We start from the raw sequence: 16739 nt of genomic DNA on the forward strand, positions 1-16739 counted from the left end.
TTAAATAATATAATAAAGAATAAAATGATAATAAAAATTTTTTATGATAATACGAACAAATTAATTATTCAATTTTATTATTCAATATACTTACAAATATCATCATCCATACTTCTTCCCGTTTGTATTTGCATTTAAAATCATAGAAAATATCTCACATGTATTTATTTTAAAAATTGAACACACAATTTATGACACACGCATGATTATTGAATTCATTGTATATTATATATTATAAATATGCACCATGTAAAACAAATCACATTTTCTTTTATAATATTGAAAACTATATTTCAATAATTCAATGTAATTCAATATTACAATTCTTATTAATAATTATGTTAAAATATTCAATTGTTTTATTTATTTATGTATAAATTATATACTATAATTCATTTTTTATATAAAATTTGAAGAGTATCAAATATTCAATATTTATAATCAAATTATTAAAAATTATTATAATAATATTTTATTATAGTTTTAATAAACATTTATTAACATTTAACATTTTCAATTTTTAGTTATTCAATTTTTAAAAATATTAACTTCATGTAGTTCAGTATTTAAAAATTTATTAACTTCATGAAGTTTGAATTGAATATTTTATTAAAAACAATTATTAATACGCTCATAATTGAATCCGAATAAGTAAAATTCTTATAAATAGTATAACAAAATATAATCGCACGAATTTCGTAAAGAACCTCTTTCAATGCAGTCTATCGCGATACTGTAAGGTTGAGAAGCTTGCCTCGTAGGCGATCTTCTTTCTGGAAGTTAGCGCCGACGCATCAAATATTAAATTTATTCGAACATCAAAAAGTAATTTTAATATTATATTAACACATATATAAAATTAAATATAACTATATTTGATTTAAAAATATTATACAGTCTTCATTTTCATGTTTAAAAAAATAATCCCAAAATATTTTAAATTCTCCAATATAAAAAATACTTAAAAAATTAAATTTGTAATTAAAATATTCGATTTTATATAGAGTTTATATAAATTTACTGCTATTTCTATGCAAAAAGGAATTAATCAGAAATATCACATATTTTAAAAATAAAATATATTTTAAAAATAATTTTAAAAATTTTAAAAATAACATCACATACAAATTATGAGCAGGGAAAATGAAAAAAAAAATTTTTATCAATATTGAAAATTATATAAAAAATGAGATATTAATATATATTAATTATTTAAATTATATCAAATAAATGAATAATATTTTGAATTTTATATATTATAATATTATCTTGCTATTTTAAACAATTTAAATTGAGAGAAATAAGATTTTTAATTGAAAAATTAATTAAATTTTTTTTTATTTCGTTTATAAAATATATCTATTTTATAAATACGAAATAATTATATTTCTTATAATAAAAATGAAAAACAAGAACAAAAAAAACAAAATAAAATAAATAAAAATAAATTTGAGGATCTTGATACATTTATTAATATTTTTTGAAGTTATTAAATAATTGATAAGATATAATAATTGATAATTATAAGATAATTGTTCTGTACCAATTATTATTGTTAGTAATTATTATAAAAATATTATTATTATTAAATAAATTAAATTATATATTGGGTGTTTAGTAGTTCAAGATATTCTTGAAATTAATAAATTGAAATTTCATCAAATGATAGTGCACATCATTAATGATATTAAGTTATTCTATTTAAATCGCGTAAGAAAGATGATATAATTTATATAATTCAAAATATATAATGTTAAAATGATCACATATATAAGATTTCTTTTTAAAATGCTTTTGTTAGTCTTTATTTATAATAATAATGTTGCATTAATTTTTAAAAAAATTTTGAAAAACTTTTTAAATGAATCTACAATTCAATCACTATATATAATTGGAAAAAACTATCTATGTATATGTATGTAATAATTTTTTTTTTATTATATATTTTTATATTACAGAGCAAGGTGAAACGTGGTATGAAACGTGATCATGTTGATCACTGCTATTTATAATTACGTAAATGATATATAGCGCCAGTAAGTATGCTTTTCTAGCAAATGAATGAAGAGTATGTGTGTTTCATCAATAGTATGAAACAAAGTGCTTAATACTTTGTTTTATTTTTTTAGTGAATCCATTAATAATTTATATAAATAAATTTATTTTGTTTATTTATTTATCAAATTATAAAACTATAAAAAATTTTGTATTATAAAAAACTTTTGTTTATATATATATATATATATATATATATATATATATATATATATATATATTTTGTCAATTTTTAAATTGATATTACCTTTAATACTAGAAATTTGCTCCTCGACACTTTCACCTTGCCATGGATTTTCTTCGATTTGAATAATCCAACGAATTTTTCTTGGTTGCATCTATAAAAATATAAGTACAATTTTTGTTGTGAATATTTAAAAAAAAAAATTCTGTTTATAATAAAATACAATTTTTTATATATAACATTATAACTCATACAATATACATCAAACTACAAAATCAGTATTTCAGTTAGTTAGATAATCGATATATCAATATCAATATATGATTATTTTTTACAGATAGAATGTTTATAGATAATACAATTTGAATGTATGTTTTCTCAGACATAATTTCAATCTTAAATAAATATAATTTTTTATAAGTTAAAATATTTCAATAGTTTCTTTAATAATAAATATGTGTTTTAATTTCTTCTAACTAAGTTAAATAAATTATTAAAAATAAAAGATGAATATAATAAATCATTATATAAAATCAAATAATAAAATTTATGATATAAAAATTATATAATTGCATTTAAAAAAAATTTTTTCGATCCAATTTTTGAATTTCAAATTATTCAAATTGATAAAGTTATCATTAATGAAATTAATATGATATACGTATTAATGATTAGATATTAATGATTATAGCAATAACAAATTAAATCAAATTGTAAATTATCGTTTCGAATGAATGAATTTATAAACAATACATATATAAGTACCTTAAATATCGTCGAAAAACATTAGGAAAATGTTTATAAAAACGAGAACTACGACTAAATATACTGTTACGGGCAATACTCGTTTCATACTGACAATGATTTACTTGTCAACGGAAGTAACACTCTATATTGTGACTATCTGATGGTTCGTCACATCAACCATGCGTGTTTGAATGTCGACTTTGGTAAGAAGAATTGTCAGAACTTCTACACCCACGGATCTGTTGCATGTGTGAACGATGAGAGCTTTCATCCACGAGACATAAGCACGAGTCACATTTAAATTCTGTTAGTAAAGAATATCATTTATTATTAATTCATTTAAAATACATAATATCAGCAAGCTAAAATTAAAATTGAATATAATATAAAATTGTTATTAATTGTTTGAAATCATAATTTTACAACAATTCATAAATAATAAATAAAATAAATAAAAATGTTATTGAAAATTAAAATAATTTTTAGCATTTAATAAAAATATATATAAAAAAATATTATCTTAAATAGCAATTTATGAAATATGAAATTTAATTATTAAAATTAGTTTATATTTATATTGTTAAATAAGCTTTATTTAAATTTAGAATTAATCTTTATTTTAAAAAATTGTTATTAAAATATAGAGTTATTTTTAAATCAAGTTGTCTTAATTTGATTCTTTTTATTTATTAAAAGTTTTTAAATTTAAAATCGCATGAATCGATCTGCATAATCGATCAAGTTATTTTCAAGTCATTCTACGCATGCGTCAAAATTATATACAGAAAAAACGATTGACCACGAGGCTGAAATTAAAAAATTAAATTTACAAACTAAAACAAACTAAGCAAATTTAAATAAAAAAATTAAAAAAAATTAAAACACAAAAATGTATTTAATGTATTATTTAAATGAAGATGGAAATCGAGTATACACATTAAAAGTAATAAATATAAAACATATTTTTTATTATAAATTGTTATATATATTTATTACTAAAGTCCAAGTGAATTTCTTTTCTACATTTATATATTATAAATTAACAAATGAAAGTGTTAAATTTTTATGCTTTGTATGATATATAATTATAACCTTATATTTATAACCTTATTTTTTGTTTTATTTATACATATATTTTTGTTTTATAGAAAATTGATCCAAATGGAAAACCGACATTATCAGCCCATCCAGGTAAATAGATTTTGTTTTATTTTATAAAATAATGTAATAATTTAATATAAAAAAATAATTACAGCACGATTTTCTCCAGAAGATAAATATTCAAGAGAAAGAATAACATTAAAAAGAAGATTTGGTTTGTTACTCACACAACAACCAGCACCTACTTACTAATATTTATATAATTTTATATGTAATTATATATTTATATATTGTATGATATTATAATGATAAATATAGTATAAATTTTAAAATATATATGTCTATAATATATATATACTTACTCTTTGAATATATATACGAAAAAAGATTGTTTATAACTTCTCTATTTGATAATTTAAATATCATTTTATCTGTATTTAATATAAATTATATTTGAAATGCAATAAATATTTTATATATAATGGATTAATTATTCATTTTATTTAATAAAATTGTTTATTCAGAATTTAATTCATCTTAACATGTACATATAAAAAATAAAAATTATATTTTAATTTATTGTACAATATGTAATTATTTTGAGTAGGATACAATTTTATCAAATAATTAATGAGATTACATAACTACCATTTTTGTAATCTTAACATTATGTCAGAAATATTTTTAGAATTTTATGAATAATTGCTTATATTATTAAACAAATTAAAATTTTTCTGGATTTATACAGATACAATAAAATTATTAATACAAACTTCAACTTGTATTAATAATTTATAATATTACAATTTTCATTATATATGTTATATTAAATTTAAAATGCAAAATAACAATAGATACACAATTGATCTATCTGATCACTGTTTGTGTGTATCTTCATTTTCTGTCATATAAAAATGAAATTTAATATTTTGCATTAAAAATAATTAAAAATATACATATTGATTTAATTTCAAATGAATTGAATATATATCTATTGATTTATTCATAATATTTTATATCTATCTATTAATTAATAAATAATATAGAAATAAACTTTTTCATGATATTTCTGTAAAATACATTTTATATCATTGAAAAATATTATTTTATATTATATAAATGTCGATTTTTAACATTTTCTAATATATAAATATTATATTGAGTATTACAATAATTATCTTATTTACATGGTAAATGGAAATATTTATTAAATCAAAAGGCAATTTCTTAATTAACATGGCAATATAACGATACCTTTTGCAATATTTATATTTTGAACAATGAAACTAAGAACTAAATATAATATAAATAATATTTATATTATTAATATTTTTTGTTCTTTTTATATATACTTACATATACTTACATTTTTCACAAATATTTATTATAGAACACAACATCTTTATCCTTGAGATGTTAATAATTTTTTCTTGATATTTTTATATTGTTTATATTATACAAATTATGTATAATTTCAAGTCCTTATTCATATTATGAGTATATTCTTGATAAACTTTTATACAGATTTTACAGAATTGTATTCAACAAAAAAATATTCAACCATCTTACAATTAAAATAATTTGTAAGAGTTTCAAAGTCAAATAATATCATGAATATTTTATCATAAATTTAACTTATAAGAATCATTCATAAAAAATCAAATATTTAAAAAATAGAAAATAATTTAAGATAATTATGTTATTATATGTACATGATGAAAAAATTATAAGTACATATATTAAAAATAATAAATTTTTTACGATTTGCTTTGAATTAAATTGAATAGAAAAATATATTGATTGAATATTATGTGTGGACTACATAACAATATTAGAAAATTAACATTATTTAATAAGTTTGCTAAAACATAAATCACATTATTGCATGAAAAAAAGATCATATTATAGTTGTATTACAGAACTAAGAAACTTTGGAATTTGACTTACTATTCAAATATTGTCATATTGTTTCTCTGCTTTTTAATGGCAGAACTTAAGTTTATAAATTCTTATTATATAAATGTACAGTGATGTATATTAAAATTTGATTTTTGAACAAACATTATATAAACATATAATTTCAAACAATATATATAAATTTTGTTTGTCCAAAACTCAAATTTCAATTAAAAAATATAAAAACATAAACAAGCTTAATATAGTAATGAATAATAAATTAATAATAATATTATTTAGTATCATAGAAATATACCAAATAACATAGAAACTGACTTGATAAATATACATACAATTTGCACTTAATAATGCCATAGATGTATTATACATTTTTAATACCAATATCTGCATTCAATTTGCTTCTGAAGGTGCTGCTGGTAAAACATGAACTTGTTGTGCTTTACTAGCATTGTAAACTTGACCAGGGCTAAATGGTTCTAGTCTTGAACTAGAAACTATTTCACTTTTACGAATCATATCTTAAAAAAGTTAATAAATATTTGTGATATAAATTTATGAAAATATAAAAATTATATTAAATTTTATTATAAATAAAAGATAAATTTTAATATATTATATATTTTATATTATAATACTTACCACTTTTTGATTCTGGTGCAGGAATATATCGAGACAATCTAACAATAGGAAGAGGTAAATAACCACTAGTTAATGGCATCACGTCCAATGTGACACTTTGTTTTTCTAATACTTCCAAAGACACAATACCAGCAGTACGACCACACACAGCCCACATAGCTTGATCAGCAAGAACCTCATACATTAATTGTGGTGAAGGATTTGGATTTGGACTAGGTAACATACGTGTTACTGTAAGATAAAGATGGCACATGCTACCAGCACGACAAAATTCACCTCCATTTCCAGCTGCTTCAACTTTTGAAGACACTGTAAATAAAGTCTGGAAATGATATTATAAATAGAAACTCACCTTTTTGAAATATTTTTAAACTTTATATTTTATACTTAATTAAATTATCAATTAAAGAAATTTTTACATAAACTTTAATTTTACTAATTTATATGGATTAAACAAAATCAAAGAAATAATTATATTCTTACCACATAATCTGTAATATCGAAATTGCATCTATAAAGACTGGATGCTTTTTCCATTCTTTGTAAATTATGAATTTGCAAAGGATCATCATTAGTATATGAATCATTCAGATTTTCAGTATCATTGATTGATATATATTTTACACGAAAATCAGTCTTTATTGGCATCAAAGACTTTTCATCTTTACCAATTTCAAGTTCCCACATAAATGATACATTTATCCCATTACCTATTATTAATCTTTGACCAGCAATAGGATTTAAACTTTTAAAATTAACATCTATTGATGTCACTGTTGTTAATTCTGGTTCAATTAATTGTAGAAGATGATTTGTTAATCCTGTTACAATTATTTGCAGAAATTTTCTTTGTTTTGCTGTATGAAGTTTCATATTTGACATAAGTGGTGGACCAAAATGTAAAGGAATGCTTTCTTCTAAACCCCATGGACATTGTATATTCAACTACAAAAATATATAAATATTTAAAAAATATAAATATTTATAAATATTTTTTCCTTTTTATATGTATAATTTTTTCTAATATATACATAATTTTGATCATTAAAATAATATAAATATATAAAAAAAGTACCTTATGTTCTATTGATAATGAATCTTTCTTTGGTGGTAATTCAGCTAAAACTTTAAACTTTAATTGTATTGTTTGAAATGGCTCACAAAGTGGCAGTGATATTTCTAGTTCCTTAGACATTATTTCTTGTGAGCTATCGACTTTTATTATTAATCCCCTAGACGTACGTAATTTAAGTTTCATTTCCTTTGTTATTTTTATACTTCCACTCATAATAACTAGTTCTATATCTTGAATAAGGCCTGCCAATAAATCTCTACCACATTTCATGGAAATTATAGGCTGAGTTTTAGCTACTTCATAACACAATCGAGGATTTAAAATAGGAGACAAAAATTCCAATTTTTCTTCAATAACTAATGATATTTGACCAACTTTGTAAAAACCAGGTTGATCAACACGTCTAGTTAATGTAAATGTGTTCATACCTGGTTTTACAATGAATTCATTACATAATAACGCTTTACTAAAATCACCTTTTGCATTTACAGATGGTTTTCTATGTTTTGTACTATCAGAACGTCTTACAATAGGCTTAGTGCTTCTGTGTATAACACTAGCAGATCCAAGACTTTTATCTTCTTTATAATCTAAATACGAATATACTTGTAATTGAAGTAAACTTGGATCAAATGGTTTCATATCTTCTAAAGTACATTTTGATAACAATGGAATTAATGGTTCAGATATTAATTTTGAACCTTTTTTTTTATTAGATATTAGAGGTTTTTGAATTTCTTCAACAGATATAGATGCTTTAGTGCAATTTACTTCTCTAGGAAATAAACTTTCTATACTTATTTCAATATTAACTACACAGTCTTGAACAATTTTATCCATCACTTTAATTTCCATACTATGTATCACAAAAACACATCCAAATTCTATGAGTAAAGGTTGTGGAGATGAGATCATTTTCATGTATCCAAACATTTCTTCAAAATAAGTATTTCGCACAGTAATGTGTAATACATCTAAACTAGCAATTGCAGCACATATTTTTGTATATTTCTCAACATCATCCATTCTCTTGTAGCATTGCGCCAATTCAAGTTGAGTTTGAGCTCCTAAATGACTCCAACCTTCATCAGTGTATGTTTTTAAAGCATCTGATAAAAATGCAACAGCTTTTTGGTTCTCCCCAAGTTCACTATAAAATTGAGCTAATTCTTTTCCAATTAATCTGGCTGATCGAATTCGACCTACATGTTTATAGGTACCCATAGCCAATTCAGCATGTTCAAGATATTGTTTTTTAAATGCTTCTTTTGATGAAAGTGCTTCTTTTAATTTATCAGTAGGTGTTAATTTACCCTCTAAATGTGATTCAGAATCTCCCATACCAGCTATTAAATAAACAACTGTATGTAACTGTTCACTAGATGGTTCATTTCCTGGCATTAATCCACATAATTTTCCTAAATTTCCCAACTAAAATAAATTATAATAAAGATTAACTATATAGTTAATACTGAAATAAAATTTATATAAAAAATATAATTTTATAAACTAATATTTATTTGAAATTCTATAATTAAGAAAATTATACAATACTTCTAGCAACTTACTTTATCTCTAGCAAGAGCCCATAAACTAGCTGTATGTAAGGAGCAAAGATCCAGTTGTTGATTATTATCAATATTATAAGACGATAATTGACAAGCTTGCAATACTTCTAATGCACAAAGAAAAGACCAACATTCAATAGACCCTTCAGGTCGTTGAACTTCTAATATACGTAATTCGCTTAATGTATTATGAACAAATGATAAGCACCTTTGCGCAACCTAAATTAATAAATTGTAGTTATATATTTATATTCACAATGAAATCAAGCTTTTTGTGAATAAAAATTTTATTTTATACTTACTTCCCATGGTTTGTTAAGTGATAATAACATGGCACACTGTCTACTGAATAAGTAACTTCTAAGATCTAATAATGATGCTTTACATTCAGCCAGAAGATTTCTTAAATGATGATTTATACCATTACTTAAATTAACACCACCCCAATTGTTTAATGGAGTTTGAAATAAATTTAACCAAATTGGTGTATCTACAAATTTTTAAATAACAAATTAATTTTATAATTAAAAAAAATAATAAGAAGAAAAAACAATAAAAATAATATACCTCCCACATTGGAATTAAGAACAAATTGTGTAAAAAGAGCATCCAATTCATCATACTGTACTAATGCTTCATCATATAATCCTAACATTTGTAAAACAAATGCAAGCTCTTCCTGGAAAAATGAATTATGATTGAAAGTTATAGAAAATACAAAAATAATCATTAAAAATATAAATCTTGATTTACCTGTAATAAGAAATAATGACAAAAATTCCAATTTGGATGATTTCTATTTTCTCTTTGTTCTCTAATAATGTCTTCAAAATGAGATAATCTTTTATCATATGCAACAAGCATTAAATAACGTATACGGTTAATTAAACTTCTCCATGATTCAGCTGATCGCATTTCTGATTTTATTGGGTTTATAACAGCACAACATCTACAAAATATATTTGACATGAAATAATAAATATATATATATATATATATATATATATATATATATATATATATATATATATAAAATAAAGAAATAATATATAAAATATATTTATTAAATATCTATCAATTATTTATTACTTCACCTATCACCATTCTTTGCAGCAAAATCACTACGAATTTTATCTAGAACTGTTGTTCTCGGTAATAATTTATTAGTTTTTTTTATATCATAAGTTTCTACTATAATAATCATCCAATCTTGAATATGATACTGTGTTAATATCTTCAACCAATTATCTATGTCTTCTCTGATATTTGATTTATAAGTATCTACATCCTGTAATCTCAATATCAATAATGAGAAAAATATGAAACAAATATCTAAGTATAAAAAAATTTTACTTATAAAATATTTAAAAAATTATAATAATCTACTTACAGAACATTCAGTCCAATAAATATGAAATATTGGTTGTTTTATAAGATGCCAATCTTTCTCAGTTGGTAAAACATCTTTAGAAAATGGCAAAAATGTTGCCCCTAATTTAACTTGTTTAATTGGTCTACTAAATGATCTACGCCATTCTACCATATCAGCAGATATGGCTTGAAGCAAACTATTTTCCAATGTAGAAAATAATTTATCATCTCCTGCATCTTTATTGTAAAAATAAATAGAATAGATTAAAATAATATAAACAAAAATTATAAGAGTTTCATTATGCATTGTATAATGTATATTATTTAATGAATATGATTAAAATAAAGAAACAATAATATATTTAATAATAATTTAATAAAAAAAAATTGTAATACATAGAAAAATATTTATTATAAAAAAAATGCTAACCTATTTAAAATAACATATGTTCATTAAAATAATAAATGTAAAATTATTAAAAAGATCTTAATTATAACAAAAATTTTTATTGTGCATTGTATAACTTTGAACATATAATTTGTTATCATAAATATTATTAATTAAAAAAGCAGAAAAATATTATGAAAATTGATAGTTCATAGAAGATGTAAATAACAATACTTAAGAGTGTCATCAGAAAGAGGTTAAATAATTAGAATTTTAATTAATTAACTTACATGTAATAATTGGTTTAATATCCATAAAGATATCTGATCTATGTTCACCACCCAAAGACGACCCCCCATTGCAATTCATTTCTAAAGATTGGCAGTTGCTTCGCGAACTTGCTTTTAATCATTACAACTTTACGTCACTTTTATTACTTTATACAAAAATTATTTTTCAGTTTATCTTGAAATAAAATATTTAATATTTCAATGTTTTTTCTTTATTAAATTAAAAATAATAGTTTTATCCGTCGCAAATAGATAGAAATTCAACATAATATAATAAATCTAACATTTTATTTCAATCCTTTAAACAAATTCCATTGAGGTTGGAATTGAAATCTTCGTTTAACATGTCATGTAATATCGATAGTCTTGTAGATTTCGATATCTCGTATTCAATATATATTGTTTGTTGCAATCTTCTGTGCAATAAAAATTATTTACTTTCTAAATGTAAGTTTATAATTAAAGAATAATAATAATAATAATTAATTTATAACTTTGAATATAAAATTATAATATATATTAAAATATATAAATAATAACTCTTAGTAGCAGAATTATATTTTCATAATTATAGAAATATTTCTATAAAGGTTAATAAATTGTTTATATTATCATTTTATGTTTTTGATTATAGCTACTGATTTATTAGTCTTTTAATTCTAATATATTTTAATTTAAATATATTTAAGAAATAATTAATTTATATCTTAATCCTACATTTATACAAATATTATATTACAGATTTTTTCTAAAATATTTCAAGTTTTATAATTTCAAAAAATTATATACAAAAAGAAAATAAATGTATCAGAAAAAAATAATTAATAAAATACCAGGTAATTTACCACCTCCTTTTAAAAAAGAAAATCAAGGATATATTGAAGATTTAGGAAAGAAACAGAAGTTTGAATTGGAAGAATTATTAGAAAGGCAAAATAAAATTCTTAGTAATAAGTAGGTAAAATTTAAGTTATATTATTAGCTTATATTATTAGACTGTTTTTTGAAATTATTTTTTTTTCTAGAACACTTATATTAAAGCTTCCAGATAAAGGAGAAAAAATAAAATCTTTTCGTAATCAAATATTAAAGGAAATAGAACATAGAAATGAAGTTGAAAAGGCAGCTAATCTTTTATCAAGATTAAATTTAGCATCTGAAGGTAAAGTTGCTATGAATGAATTAGAATGGACAGGCAAATATAAAGAAATTAAAGATACTGCTAAAATTATTGAACTTGATAGTGATGATGAAGAAGATCCCTTAAAAATATTAGCACAGGTTAATTCTATTAATTTCTAAAAATCATATTATATTTTATATTTTAAAAATTTATTATATTGTTTATTTTAATTTTTATTGTTTGTTATTATTAGCCTACAGGATGTGGGGTTCATAGAAAAAAAATTATAGTTGTACCATCAAATGAAAGCTTAATTAAACCAGAAGATTTAGCAGAAATAGAATCTTTTAAAATAGAAGCTACTGAACACATTACATATATTGTCAATAAAATAGAAAAAAAAAATCTAGAAAATGAAAATAAAAAAAAAGAATTATTTAAACCATATAAAACAACTAAATCTAATGTACATGATCCAGAAAAAGAAAAGCAAAGAAAACAAAATAAACATTGGGAAATTACAGCAGCAACACCACCACTTATAATTCATGATGCAGCAAAAATGATAAATTTAAATGAATCTTTAAAGCTACAAAAAGAACAAACAGAAAGATTACAAGTAATTAACTTCTTTATATCTTTATTATTTGTATAAAATGATAAAATAAATGATAGAAAAAATTACTATATTAGTATAAAATTACAATATTATTTTTAGGAAATTCAAGCTAAACATGCAGCAGAAAGATTAGCTGAGCAACTTGGTTTGCACAATATTGGTCCTTCACCTGAAAATATACATACTTATCTAAGAGATGAGAAAGAATCTGATTCTTTTACTTCAGAAGACGAAGAAGAAAATGAAGTACATGATGAAGAAGATAATGATAAAAGAGGAACTGTTGTTTTTACAGTAGATAGTATAGAAAGTTAATTTATATTATATTGTGTGTACAAATATATATAAATATTTTATAAATATATTTATAAATAAATTGTTAATTTTAAGAAAATCTTGATATTAAAATATGTATATTTTTATAAATATAAAAATATGTGTACCATTTTATTAAACATTCAAACTTTACTTGTTTATGTTTTAAAATTTTCTTTAACATTCTCATGAAAAAAATTCGAACTGAAATAAAATAGATTTACAATCAATGCATTTATTGTTTTATCAAAAATAATTTATTATCGCGCATAAATTTTATAAAATAAATATGAATAAAAAGAGAAAGTAATGATAAAGATAAAAATAGGACAAAAATATTAAAATCTGCGCTATTTTTAAAATGCCGCAAATGAGACATAAAGAAAGGACAACAAATAATAGAAAAAGGATAGAGAAGGATAAGAATTGATTATCAGCATTTATTTTTTAAATGCGAAAAATTTTATTCCAAAAATATTTAAGAGATGGCATTGATTTCTGAATATTTTTTTTTTTTTTTAGATATCTCTATTTTTTTTTCCATTATTTCCTTATTTATACTTACTTTTCACCAAATTTTTTTATTTCCAAGAATAAAAATGTTATAATATAATCAGTGTACACATATATTAAGATTAATATCTAAATTCTTAATACATGTTACACATATCTTATATGTGTATGAACATATACATTATGAACATTGTACATGTATATTTAAGGCCACGATTCTAAAAAAAACATGCAGATATTTCAAAAATCTTCATATTAAAAAAATACTTTCTAAATTTCCTACTTTCAATTTTTTCTAATTTTATTATATTATTAAAGGATTAAGTATATATAATTATGATAATTTGAAATATAATAATAAATCAAAATAAAATGTTTATGGAACTTTATTATTTTTATAATTTTTATATTAATTGTATCCAAAATTATTAATAATTGCTGTGTATGGTGCAGTAGCCTTTGCAACTGTTTGTCCAGCTTGTTTAGTAAGTTTCTAGAATAAAAAAAAATATAAGAAATAGTTCTTTTAATATTTATGTTTATAATATTTTTTATGTACCTTGAGTTTATCTCTCTTTTGAACTTCAAGAATTGATCTAACACGTCTCTTATTCTCCAATGTACGTACCACAGCCTTATATTTCCATCCAACTTCATGAGATAATCTGCCTACATGACAGTACTAAAAAATTGTTATATTAGTATCAATTTTTTAATGTAATAATAATATTTATAAATATTTTCTTACTATTTACTCAGTTAAATATAACATCACAAAATATAAAACAATTATATTCAGGCGCAAATTACCATACCATCATTGTAGAAAAAAATTAAATAATTATATATAATATTATATAATAATATATAATTATATATAATAATAAAACAGAAAATACATGCTGTATATACTAATTGGTAACTAGAATTAAGATAGAATTTAATCAATAAGGATTTTCTTTATTGTAAAATAGATAATTTTTATTTTGATAATAGAATAAAAAGATAAAGTGAAACAATACTCAAGACCTAAAAAATTTATTAATTTTATTTTTTTAAGTTTTATTTATAATATAGAATGTATAATAAAATGATAAAAAAAAATGAGTTAAGATAAAAAATTCCAACCAATTAGTGCAGCAGTATTCTATATTTTTTTAAATCATTATTTTATCATACCTTTCTGCCAGGTTTAAGACACATAACTCTCATAGCACCTGGTACAACAACACGTTTCCTACGATCATATGGAGGTGGACAACCTTCATATACTTTTAACCTTCTGAGAGCATCCTTTCCTCTTTGTGTTTTATGTGGAATCATTCCTATGAATTAAACATATATACAATTCAAACAATATGTTTAAAGTTACAAAATATATATATTAAATTTCTTAATAATTTATATTAAATAATCTCATATAACTATCTTTTTCATTATATTATCAAATAATGTAGGTAATATATAATCATTGGTTAATAAAATATAAAATATAATGAAATAATTTATAATAATTGAAATATACCACGAACTGTTTTCCAAAGTATTTTACTGGGAGCACGGAAATGAAATGGTCCACGAGCTGGATTGACATTACATCTTTTACGTAGAAAGGACATAAACTTCAATTTGTTTCTAAAATAAAAAAATGTTTAATAAAATATTATAATAAATTTTAATAATTATAAATTCAATTTTAATAATTATAAATAATATTAGAAAAATATATATTATAATATTAAATATTATCCATATTATCCATACAATTTGAGAAATATATTCAATTGTACAAACCTGAAGAAATTACCAGAAATATTAAGTTGTTCACTACGAACAACAATTACTTTATTGCCTTGTAAAATCGTTTTAGCAATAATTGCTGCTAAACGACCAAGTAAGTGGCCACGGCCATCAATTAATATTGGCTGAAAAAATATAATTGTTATAATTTTTCTTTTACTATTAAATGTCATAAAAAAATACTTATATCATTCAATCATTAATTTTATTAATAACAAATAGCAAATGTCAATTGATGAATTTAGAAAATGAGATTATTTCTTCAATATCATATAAATAGTATATTAATATTCAAAAATAATGAAATATAGAACTCGTATTATTTTACGAGCAAACATAACAAGTAAGAAAACACGTGTACGCGGATTTACGTGTAAACGACTTAATAAATGAACATATTTTTAAGAAAATTCGTATTATCTAATTAAAAAAAATATTTTTCATGTTTTTATATATAATATGCAAATTAAAAGAAACATATTCTATAATACGATCTATGTTATATCATTTAAAACATTGAAACTTAACATACAAACCTTATTACTGAAGCCAGTCATTTTGTCACCCTACCGGAAAAGAATCCATGAACATTGAAGAGTATGCAACCTCTTACCGGAAGATGTAAGAAAACTTATTTTCAGTGCATCCAACATTATATTTTGTTTTGCAAAATAAAAATGACAAGTATCATTTATTATATATTTATCATTAGTATAGTACAATATTATAATATATTACAATTATTTTCTATGTATTATTTTATATAATATATTTTAATGTTTATATTTTATAATTTTACTTAAAGACAAATTTTTATTTATATAACATTTTATATATTAATTTATATTTTAAATAATTGAAAAAATATTTTTTAGTAAAATTATATTTAATTATAATTTTTATTCATTAAAAAAATATTCTTATTAAATTTATTGCAGATAAAATTAATTTTTTCAAAACATAAAAAAAAACTATTAATAGAAAGAAAAAATGTAAAACTGCCATCTAGTGTTAGAATAAAGTTTTACATTCAA

The 16739-nt window shown here is 21.0% G+C and overlaps 5 protein-coding genes across 11 annotated transcripts in view; 2 read left to right on the forward strand and 3 right to left on the reverse strand.

The window, feature by feature from the left end:
* LOC100868461 (dystrophin) overlaps positions 1–3128 on the reverse strand; it is a 410667-nt gene extending 407539 nt beyond the window's left edge. For all 5 annotated transcript variants that reach the window (XM_086912122.1, XM_086912124.1, XM_086912121.1 and 2 more), the window contains exons 1-2: positions 3005–3128; positions 2303–2393 (exon numbers count right to left, since the gene is read on the reverse strand). In XM_086912122.1, the coding sequence (XP_086768248.1) occupies positions 2303–2393 (91 nt within the window). In that variant the 5' untranslated portion in view covers positions 3005–3128. The remainder of the gene's footprint in view (positions 1–2302; positions 2394–3004) is intronic.
* A 109-nt stretch (positions 3129–3237) lies between these two features.
* Positions 3238–4421, forward strand: Nop10 (Nop10 ribonucleoprotein). Of its 2 annotated transcripts, none has more exons than XM_012488266.3 (3): positions 3238–3929; positions 4135–4177; positions 4242–4421. In XM_012488266.3, exons 1-3 carry the CDS (start codon positions 3876–3878, stop codon positions 4337–4339), a joined length of 195 nt encoding a protein of 64 aa, XP_012343720.2. In that variant the 5' UTR covers positions 3238–3875; the 3' UTR covers positions 4340–4421. The 2 variants fall into 2 exon arrangements, with proteins under 2 accessions (XP_012343720.2, XP_086768290.1); XM_086912164.1 differs by having other exon boundaries at positions 3694–3929; positions 4257–4421.
* Positions 4422–4584: 163 nt separating this feature from the next.
* On the reverse strand, positions 4585–11477 carry SIDL (SIDL trafficking protein particle complex subunit 10). 2 transcript variants are annotated; one of them, XR_015293332.1, is made up of 11 exons: positions 11336–11477; positions 10677–10894; positions 10381–10574; positions 10040–10235; positions 9854–9965; positions 9589–9776; positions 9287–9505; positions 7719–9149; positions 7127–7588; positions 6644–6952; positions 4585–6522 (listed from the first exon to the last, which is right to left on the reverse strand). XR_015293332.1 is itself a non-coding variant. In XM_003694871.4 (11 exons), exons 1-11 carry the CDS (start codon positions 11412–11414, stop codon positions 6395–6397), a joined length of 3549 nt encoding a protein of 1182 aa, XP_003694919.2. In that variant the 5' UTR covers positions 11415–11477; the 3' UTR covers positions 4585–6394. The 2 variants fall into 2 exon arrangements, 1 of the variants encoding a protein (XP_003694919.2); XM_003694871.4 differs by having other exon boundaries at positions 6644–6965.
* Positions 11367–13545, forward strand: Polr2M (RNA polymerase II subunit M). Its single transcript, XM_086912149.1, has 5 exons — positions 11367–11782; positions 12077–12289; positions 12361–12616; positions 12712–13077; positions 13177–13545. Exons 2-5 carry the CDS (start codon positions 12138–12140, stop codon positions 13390–13392), a joined length of 990 nt encoding a protein of 329 aa, XP_086768275.1. The 5' UTR covers positions 11367–11782; positions 12077–12137; the 3' UTR covers positions 13393–13545.
* A 728-nt stretch (positions 13546–14273) lies between these two features.
* On the reverse strand, positions 14274–16690 carry RpL13A (ribosomal protein L13A). Its single transcript, XM_003694869.4, has 6 exons — positions 16242–16690; positions 15700–15830; positions 15431–15540; positions 15085–15230; positions 14465–14587; positions 14274–14398 (listed from the first exon to the last, which is right to left on the reverse strand). Exons 1-6 carry the CDS (start codon positions 16260–16262, stop codon positions 14315–14317), a joined length of 615 nt encoding a protein of 204 aa, XP_003694917.1. The 5' UTR covers positions 16263–16690; the 3' UTR covers positions 14274–14314.
* Between the last annotated feature and the right edge of the window lie 49 nt (positions 16691–16739).

The sequence above is a fragment of the Apis florea genome, unplaced genomic scaffold (genome assembly GCF_048593485.1).
Source record: "Apis florea isolate Af1SG1 unplaced genomic scaffold, ASM4859348v1 contig_3367_pilon, whole genome shotgun sequence".
Classification (NCBI taxonomy): Eukaryota; Metazoa; Arthropoda; class Insecta; order Hymenoptera; family Apidae; genus Apis; species Apis florea.